This window comes from Nannospalax galili, unplaced genomic scaffold, assembly GCF_000622305.1.
Source record: "Nannospalax galili isolate Female #2095 unplaced genomic scaffold, S.galili_v1.0 scaffold1387, whole genome shotgun sequence".
NCBI classification, from domain to species: Eukaryota; Metazoa; Chordata; class Mammalia; order Rodentia; family Spalacidae; genus Nannospalax; species Nannospalax galili.
The window spans coordinates 1,382,989-1,393,399 of NW_008355976.1; the positions used below are offsets into that span (position 1 = coordinate 1,382,989).

Consider the following 10,411-nt stretch of genomic DNA (forward strand, 5'->3'; position numbering starts at 1 on the left):
AGAAGACTGACATTTAATAATCTTTTTTTTTTTTTCTTGGTCTTTTTGAGACAGGGTCTCCCTGTATCGCCAGCTGTCCTGGAACTCACTATGTAGACCAGGCTGGCCTTGAACTCACAGAGATCCGCCTGCCTCTGCCTCCCAAGTGCTGGGATTAAAGGCGTGTGCCACCTTGCCCAGCTTAATAATCTATTTTCGTTCATTTATTGTTTTTTTTCTTCACTGGACCGATGAAAGTGCTATGCTGTATATTCTTTGCATGTGGTCTATGAAGGGAGAAACAATAACACGTGCTTTCATGGAATTTAACTTTTAGTAGGACACAGACATTTAGCAAACAGTTACACAATATTTAACTGTATTCATTTATAAGAAAGAGCCTAGAATGTGCAAACTGTATACCAAAGAGTTTTTCAACTGTTCGCTAGAATTTGCAAAAGGGTTATTGGGGAATGACAGACAGGGCAGGCAAAGCAAAACAGAAGGAGTTGGAAGATACCATAAGGACCTTGAAAACACAGTTCCCAGAGACTCAGGACCAGGAAAGCATCCACAAGTTCAGGGACTTTAAGACTGCAAATTTAGCAGAACTGAAGGAACCAAATGGGAGAGAAACTGGTGTAAATTTCTAGACAGGTTTGTAAGTAATGAATTATGTACCATGAGAGCTTTAACAGCGACTTAGAGATCTCTTTTAAGTATATTGGAAACCTTTAAAAGAAATATTGTTGGTGATGAATAAGTCGGATTTCTGGTAAGCACAGTCACATTCATCTGACTATAGAATGAAGAACGGACTGAAAGAGGGAATGGGTGGAAAGACGAGGCAGAGTCTGAAATGCGAGGCCCACACTGTTTATTAGCTAGGATAATAGAAAGAAAGGAAGCTGGGCCTGTGGTACAGGCCTGAAATTCCAACATGCAAGAGGCTGAGGCAGGAGGATCACAAGTTCAAGGCAAACCTCAGCTACATAGTGAGACCTTGTTTCAGAAGTAAGTTTGGAAATTGGTTAAATGTTGGTGGAACGTAAAAATGTTTTCAGTAGTGGCTCCCAAATTTCTGATGTGTTAAGAAAATCTTAAAATGTGTGAATTCTCCTATGTATTATTCTCAGTTCTTTACTACATAAGATGAAATTTATAAAAATTGTACATTTTTGATATTTATTAATATTGAATGTTAATTTGAACAAGTATATTCACTGACCTACTAATGTATCTACCTGAACATTTAGTTCATTATAAACACAGTGGAATAAATGTAAAGGCGCGTGGAGCAATATTTATATATATTTATATTATATTTGTTTATATAAATCCAAGAGAAGGGAGGTCATTACATGTTTCTAGGAAGCTGAAGGACAAAGTGTTACAAAAACTATGTACGCACTAGTTGTTAAGCTAATTCTTTCCTCTGTTCTGTTTATGCAGTTATAAAGTCTTTTACTTAAATGAGCCTATCTTTTCAGTTTAGGAGCTGTGAGATAATTGGAAGACGAGCCCCATGGAGCGGTGAGAGCACCATGATGCACTTAAATGCATCACATACCGATCACCATAGTTTCATTCTGACAGGCATCCCAGGGATGCAGGACAAAAACCCATGGATGGCCTTTCCCCTGGGATTTCTCTACACACTAACCCTCCTGGGAAATGGCACCATCCTAGCAGTCGTCAAGGTAGAGCAGAGTCTCCACGAGCCTATGTACTACTTCCTCTGCATCCTGGCTCTGACTGATGTCAGTCTCTCCATGTCTACCTTGCCCACTATGCTCAGCATCTTCTGGTTCAATGCCCCCGAGATTCCCTTTGATGCATGCATCACACAGATGTTCTTCATCCATGGATTTGGGGTAGTAGAATCTGGAGTTTTAGTGTCCATGGCCTTCGACAGATTCGTGGCTATCAGAGACCCACTACGCTATGCGTCTATCCTCACCCATGGCGTTATTGGGAAGATTGGACTAGTTGTCCTCACCCGGGCAGTCTGTGTGGTCTTCCCTGTGCCCTTCCTTATAAAGAGGCTGCCCTTCTGTCATTCCAATGTCTTATCTCATTCCTACTGCCTTCACCAAGATGCAATGAGGCTCGCCTGTGCCAGCACCAGTGTCAACAGCCTCTACGGCCTCATTGTGGTCATCCTCACGTTAGGACTTGACGCCCTCATCATTCTCTTTTCATACGTGCTTATCCTGAAGACGGTGCTGGCCATTGCGTCCAGAGCCGAGAGGCTCAAAGCCCTCAACACCTGCCTGTCTCACATCTGTGCTGTGCTCCTCTTCTATGTCCCTCTTATTGGTGTCACCATGGTCCACAGGTTTGGGAAGCATTTATCACCAGTTGTGCACATGCTCATGGCCAATATCTACCTGCTCCTCCCTCCTGTGCTGAACCCCATTGTCTACAGTGTGAAGACCAAACAGATACGTAGACGGATCATTCAAGTGTTCCAGGGGAGGAAGAACAGGGCCTAGTCTCCACTTCTAGCATTATGGTGTAATCAAAGTTTGCACATCTGGGAAACTCCAATGGTGGGAAAGGATTGTGCAGAAAAAACAGACAATTCTGCTTTTATGTCACATCTTGGAATGTAGGTCTTTACTATCTGATGTTATAGAATCATATACATTTTATTTTTCAAAAAGTAAAGATAAAACATCAGCTGTGACAAATTATCTCCTTATGTAGCTAACATAAGCATTCGGTTTTTAACTGATAACTAAATTAACTAATGGTAGGAATTAGTTAATTTAGTTATCAGTTGATGATAATAAGAAAGATTCACTAAGTCCTACGGTAATATAGAGGAACTAGGGAACTAGACTATAAAATTCTCTTATTTTTAAGTAGAGCGAAAACTGTTATGAGGGTCAAACTACATTTATCTCTGTGTCTAGGTATTTATTGAGTGAAGAGTGTCTATGATGCGATAAAATCAGATACATGTGCGGTTCTTAATACCTACCTTTTTTCTTAGTATGACATATTGTTCTATCTATCACATTAGATAAAACACTGTTCTCGTCTTTCTATCACACACTCAGGACACTAAGACAGTCTTACCTTTATTCTTTCGACACGGAATTGCTGTTTACTAGATGATTTAATAAAATTTTAAAGAGTAAAATTTACCAAAATGTAGAGAATAAGAGACTGCAGAGTGTATGTCCCTGGATAGGACTCACTCATCAAGAGCTCAGGGGCCGTTGTGGAAGAGGAGATGGAAGGATTGTAAGAGTCAGGGGAGGTGCATGACAATAAGGAAATAGAGCCCTTCAGAGTTCTGGGAAGTTGTTTAAATGAGCTTAACAGCAATAGTGACAAGGTGCACAAGACGCATACAAACACAATCAGACAAAACCAGCATAGAGCTGGGGAAATAGACAGGGGGCCCCAACATTAGCTGAGGAATTATTGGCAGTTGATCACTGCTGGGTGTGGGAGAGTTGATCTTTTTTAAGATGGTGATGCTAGATAGGCTGACCAAGCTCTAGTGGGTGAACTGACTCCAAGGGGCATCTGGTTATACAAACTTGACTTGATAGACCTTAACATATATGGCAGAATGCATGGAATCCTGTGGGTGGGCTATGGGGGGTGTCCAAATATGATTAAGATGTATTGTATGAAATTCACAAAAATTTAATAAAAATATGCATTGAAGAACAAATTACTTATTGCCTTTTTATAAGGCAAGTAAAAATTCTTGGCACAAGAACGTTTTTAAGAATGTGGTGTACAGATGTGTGGTGTTCAACATGCCAAATGCAACATATTTTTACATGGATGCTAATCTCTGCTTTAAAAGTTTTTTAAACATTATACAGTCAATATGCTGGGGGATTACTTATCCATTAACAAGTGTGCACTGCTATCATGAGAGATCTATCATTATTCTAGACCCTGGAGTTAAACAGAAACATGCATCCATTTTCTGCTTAATTCCTAGAATATTTCTCTATAAAGAAATACATACATAAAACCCAGGGAAATATTACATTAGAGTATCATATTTAATTTGCCAATCTTGGTAATAATACTAGCTCTTTTTTTTTGTATTTTATCAATGAATTCTCCCAACAACTTTTGAAAATACATGTATCAACATTTTTTACAGAGGAGCAAGAGGTGATCCAGAGCAGGTAAGTAGCTTGTGGAAGGATATGAGGTACGGTACTGTTAGTAGTGTATACTAATCTTATAACAGTGGATTTCATCATGATGTTTTCATACTTGTATGTAAGGTAACTTAATGGCAATTCATCTCCTGTCAGCCACGATTATTATGCCAACCCTCCAGTAATCTCTTTTCCAGATCCTACATACGCAAGACAGGAACTTTTACACACAGATAGTAAGAATGTAAGTTGGTGAAGCAACTTTGCAAATCAGTATAGAAGTTCCTCAAAAAACTAAAAATAAGTAGAACTACTACATGGTCCCGCTATATTACTCTTCGGTACATACCCTAAGGGATAAAAAGGCAACACCCAATAAGGCTACCTGCATACCCATGTTTACTGTGCACTTTATTCATAATAACCAAGTTATGAACTCAGTAGATCTTCATCAATGGATGATTAGAAGAAAAGAATCTTACTCTTGGTTCATTAGTGTGTGTGTGTGTGTGTGTGTGTGTGTGTGTGTGTGTGTATGATTTAGGTATTCACAAGAACAAAATTACACTGTTTTCAGAATGGATGGCACTGGAGATCACACTAAGTGAAAATAAGCCAGGCTCAGAAACATCATTCAGGTTCTAAGTGACATAGCTATGCCCAGATTTATAGCTATTGGTTCTAAGCTGGCAAATTGAAACTTGACCAAGGTGTGTTTCCTGGACTTGTAACTAAATTCCAGGGAGGAGAAGGAAACAAATAGTTTTAAGAAACAAATGTGTGAGAAATCATATAATCATCAATATTTTTGAAACCTTGTTAGTAGCTTTAACTTGGTTCAATTTGTTAAGTTGTAATAGATAAATAATAAAGCTATATTAAGACTAAACCTGAGAGCCAGGTGTGGTGGCACATGCCTTAATACCAGCACTCAGGAGGCTGAGGCATGTGGATCTTTGTGAGATCAAGGCCAGCCTGGTCTACACAGTGACTTCCTGGCCAACTGGGGCTGTAGACAGACCCCATCTCAAAAAGACCAAAAAGACCAACCCCCCCCCACAAAACAAAAAACCAAAACCAAAACAAAACAAAACCAAAAAATCCCCCAAACAACTGAAAGGTTTATTGGTATAGAATTTATATTTTTTCAAAAGAACTTGCTTGAGTTTCGTGGTTGTGTGGAATGGGAATGTACCTGTTTGGAGATTGAGAAACATAACTTAACATTGGCCAAGGTGTCAGTATTGATGCTGTCTAAGTGGAGAGCATAAATTCCAAGGAGAACCCATTATAAACCAATGCCTGGAGAAGAAAACAGTAAAATTTTGTGTTTATTCAATCCTTCAAAACATGTTTTCCCTTTTGCAATGTGAAGGATTGAACCCAGGGTTTGGGTATGCAAATCACATGTTCTACCACTGCCCAGATCCCTTTATGATAATCTTTTAATATCTATCTATCTATCTATCTATCTATCTATCTATCTATCTATCATCTATCATCTATCTATCTATAGTATATTGTAACAGTTGAGTCTATGTAAATTTTTAATGTATAAATATAAAACATAAATGTACTATGGGAACTCTTCATTTTATTATTTTAGTCTGCATAGATTCATAAGCATACATAATAATTATACTTTATTTTAACATAAAGATAAAAGCCAGTCACTCAAGGAATTTTATATAATCAAATGTGACAATCTGTGATACCAAGAGGCAATTAGCTAAAAGTGCCCTTTCTGTGCACTTATTCTCTGCTGGGGATACTAGGAAGCAAAAGCAAGAACCTAAAGACATCTGGAAACACAAACTTGACTTGATAGGCCTTAGCATATATGACAGAATACATGAAACCTGACAGAGGGTATAAGGGTGCACAGTGTCTGACATTATTAAGATCTATTGTATGAAATACACAAAAAGTCAATAAAAATATACACAGAAAAAAATCTAAGTTCTTTCTACAAGCAACTATGCACACACCATGTTCTCACTGTAAAATCCCTTTTCTAGCCCTTGTAGTCTGACTGGGTATAGGGCTACATGAAAACTCTGTCTGCAGCAATATATATTATATATACATATTTTCAAATCATCTCTGTTTACACAAACTTAGGAGTATATACTGCACAGTTTTTAATTAGACTGCAAAATCTCTTAAGAAACTAAATGATCAGAAAAGACGTAGAATTAAAAACAATAATAAATTATTTAAAATATTCTAAGCATCACATAAATATTTTATTAAATGTAAATGATGCTAGAGACAGAGGGAAGCATCTAGTTAGAATAGAATATAGCGATGCATACAGAGGACTTTTCGATTGTCAAAATACTCATTTTTTTAGGTCATATTGAATTCTTGATTATTTTCTTTCTTTTTTCCTTGAATGAAAAAATTTTAAAGATGTATTCACTGTTTAGTCTAAGGATTTTCTTTTTTATTTTCTTTTCTGTTTAGTACTTTTCTGTCTTTACCAGAGCGATCAGAATCCGAATCTGAAAATCATAGCAGTGTTTCAGGTCGTCTGTAGGACTGTGATTGATGGCTATCTATGGTGGCCTGGATGAGAAATGAACCCTATAGGCTCAGTATTTGAACACTTGGTGTATGGTCCCCATTGGTGGCACTGTTTAGGGAGGGTCATGAAATCTGTAGGAGGTGTGGCACATTATTGGGGCGGGCTTTGTGAGATTAGAGCCTTGGTCCACTTCCAGCTGCTCTCTCATTAGTGAAGACATGAGCTCTCAGCTTTCTGCCCCAACTGCTTCCTCCCAGACTTCACCACACCCCTGTGGATTTTCCTGCTGGAACTCAAAGCCCAAAGAAACTCCTCCTCCTGTAAGTTAACTTGGTCATAGTAGTTTACTGCAGCAACAGAAAAGTCACTTACAGAGTATCCCTATATCAACAAATGGTTCAATTTGAAAGATCATTTTCTCATGAAACCTGGTTCAAAACCTCTTGCCAATTTTGATTTTTCAATCTTTTTCTGATACTCAAAAATGGGGTATTTTTGGAACCCAACAACACTCATTAGTTCTTATTTGGCAATTTTAAAGTCTTAGTGAGGAAATCACATATATTTCAGATTCATTTCTGAGCCTCAAATGAGAGACAGTGCAAAATATCAGAACACACTTTGCTTAAATTTCATTTTGTTTAAAAAATTCTTCTTGTGTACATAAACTTCAGCCGTGATGTATGGACAGAGCCCAGGTCAGACAGGAGGAGCTGGGACAGAAGTCTTGAGCAGTGAAGGGGGCAGTGTGAGAGGACCGTTTGGAGAAAAGTGAAATATTCGCAGCTGTAGTGAGGCAATTGAGCACAGAGAAATACGGCCAAAGACATATAAAGTCTTATCTATGATGTTGTTATATACATTCCATACATTGCTCTTTTAAAGATACCTGAAATAAACCCCTAAGTTTTTCTTCAAGAATCTGACTTAAAAACCTTGTTCACTTATTATAACAGTAGGGACAGAGTCAGAAAAGCCATGATTAGGAAAAATAACAGGGCAAATCTTTTGTCTGGATCTCTCCTTTTTCCTGAGATTTATTTCCCTTACTCTAACATCCTAAATATTTAAAATTTTTCTTTGTCAACTTCTGGCACACATTTTATTTTTTTATATAAAACGACTTAATGGCATGTCACAAATTACCTAACTTCCAAAAAGTGAACGGCATTACCATAGTTAGCACTAACACTTTAAAAAACTTTTATTTACTATTTTTATTTTTTAAAATTATTTATTTAATAACCACATAATTAGAAGAAGCACATGTCAACAGCATTGACATATTCAATAACAATTTCCAAAGCTAAGATGCATCTCTTTCAAAATTGGCTGCAAATTTTTAGGTTTACAGTTGAATTAATACAGTTATACAATATTGTACTCAGTATAAACCCTATAAGACATAAAATTAAATGATCCAAGGAGCGGCATCACTGGATCGTATGATAGGTTAAATTTTTTATTTTTTTGAGGGTTCTCCACACTTCTTTCCATAGTGGTTGCACGAGTTTGCATTCCCATCAACAGTGAGTGAGTGTTTCTCTTTCTCCACATCCTCTCCAGCATTTGGAGTATTTCGTTCTCTTGATCTTTACCAATCTGACTGGGGTAAGATGGAATCTTATAATGTTTTTTATCTTCATTTTTCTAACTACTAACAAAGTATCACACCTTTTGTCTTTTTTTATTTTTTTAGAAGAAACATTTCATTACAACTTTGACATATTCAGTAACATGCTCCAGAGCAGAGATACATCTCTTTCAAAAGTGGCTGTAAATTTTTAGGTTCGTAGTTGAATTAATACAGTTATACAATAATGAACTCAGTATAAGTCCTGTAAGACATAAAATTGAGTTTTTAACCTTTAAACAAGATCTCCATTTCATTTTAAAATATACTGTTTCTTACAGAAAGACTCATTGTTTTTGCTAGCAACACTGAGATGTTGGCACATGCATCTCTAATCTGTATGTATCTGATTATTACTAGTCATAATCAGTTGCACTTGGATCCTTGGTGCCTGTGTATGTCTATAAAGTCATTGGGTAGATTTCAATGGTAATGTTTATCACCGCTGCTAATTAACATGACATAAATTTTTATGCTTCCTCCTCAAATATAATACTTTAAAAAAATTTGTTGACTTTTTTTGTGTGTGTATATTTCACACAGAACATCTCAAACCATCTTGTTCAACTATACACCTACTTCACAGATGGCACCCTCCCATAAGCTCCCTCACTCCACTAGAGCCCTTATACTCTTTTATCCTTGATACTGTCCACTATGTTGTCAGCACCCCCAGTGTTTCCCCACTATTTGTCCATCCAGTGAATCTAGTCAGCCTGTCTAGAGGTCTTTGTTTTAGGAAGGTCAGCTGTTCCTCATCTAGAAGCAATCAGTTGTCAATATTCCTTTAGATAATATTGGGGTCTGCTGTTCATTTTCCTAGTTCTATGCTGGGTTACTGTCTGGGAGTCCCTTTGGCCACCCTGGCCAACAACTGAAAAAAAGGTATCTCCTATCTGGCATTGTCGCTTGTTATGTAGCCTTTAGCTATGCATATGGACTCTTAAAAATATTGGACCATTAATGTTTGGTTATACTTCCTTTGGGGTGTTTAAGGCCATACAGTTGGCCCAGATAAACCAATTTATTTTTACTCTTAAGGTCGTTTGAGGATCTGTTCCTCAGGGGTCACATGGGCTTGGAAGGAACCCCTGGCTCCTTTCTTTTACCAGTTTCGCCTATGTGAGGATAAGTCAGAGGTCCTACTCAACCATGGATGGCTTCACTTGGAAGCATGTAGGAAATGCTTCCTCTGTGTTGACCCTCCTATTTGTAGACTGGACACTGGTTCAAGTCCATCTCGTGGGGTCTTCTTGGCCTCCTTGATCAAGAGGACAGATGACCCACCACAATTACAGGACATTTTGAGAGATGCTCATAGTCACCTGGGCCGGGCCCAGAGGGCTCCTGGTGACCTGAGAAGGAACTGGGTTTGTCTGGATGCAAAGGATCAGGAAGCAGTGGTGATTCCCCCGGTGTCTGGGGTGCCAACACCAAGAATGGGACAGGTCCCAGGCCAGGAGGAGAGATGGGCCGGGAGATGGGAGGGTGAATGAGGCTGGGGGGAGTCAAGGTGCGGAAGGTGCGATCGACTTACCCCGAGAGAGCCCTGCCGGTCGTCTATTATTTTTATTTTATGTGTATGCGTGTATTGCCTGCATGTAGGTAAGTGCACCCATGTCCTGCAATGCCTGCGGAGGACAGAAGAGGTTGTCAGATCCCCTGGGGCTGGAGTTAAGGACAGTTTTTAGCTGCCATGTGGGTGCTGGGATTTGAACCCGGGTCTTCTGCAAGAAAAACCAGTGATCTTAACTGCTGAGCTATCTCTCCAGCCCCAAAACCAACACTTTTAAGAAATTCCTGAAATTGGTGGTTTTAATCCATTGGCCCCTACAAAATTCAGTCTTGATTACAGTTTAAATGACTTTATTCATTTTTAGCACTCAGCATACATGTTCTTGATGTACTATTCAATGATACGTCATTAAACATGAATTTTGGGTGGCAAGTGCATCTTCTATTAATTTTATGAGTTCCTCTTATTGTATCCACCATCACTGTGGCACCATCAGTAGCTGCCAGTTACACTGATAATAAGCAGAGAAAATTACTTTAACACATATTTTTATTTTTTACTTGTGTCTTTTTTTTAATAACCACATACTTAGAAGATTTTTCTTTCCCCTTCAACTA

General features: G+C 38.3%; 1 protein-coding gene across 2 annotated transcripts; it reads left to right on the top strand.

The window, feature by feature from the left end:
• The first annotated feature begins 1,523 nt into the window (after nt 1-1,523).
• On the top strand, nt 1,524-2,788 carry LOC103750834 (olfactory receptor 51H1-like). Of its 2 annotated transcripts, XM_029556653.1 has the most exons (2): nt 1,524-2,444; nt 2,762-2,788. In XM_029556653.1, the coding sequence occupies exons 1-2, from the start codon at nt 1,524-1,526 to the stop codon at nt 2,786-2,788; spliced, it is 948 nt and encodes a 315-aa protein (XP_029412513.1). The 2 variants fall into 2 exon arrangements, with proteins under 2 accessions (XP_029412513.1, XP_008852339.2); XM_008854117.2 differs by lacking the exon at nt 2,762-2,788 and having other exon boundaries at nt 1,524-2,474.
• Nucleotides 2,789-10,411: the final 7,623 nt, after the last annotated feature.

Excerpts from the sequence above, each read along its gene's own strand:
- LOC103750834 (XM_008854117.2), top strand. The coding sequence starts at position 1,524 with ATGATGCACTTAAATGCATCACATACCGATCACCATAGTTTCATTCTG.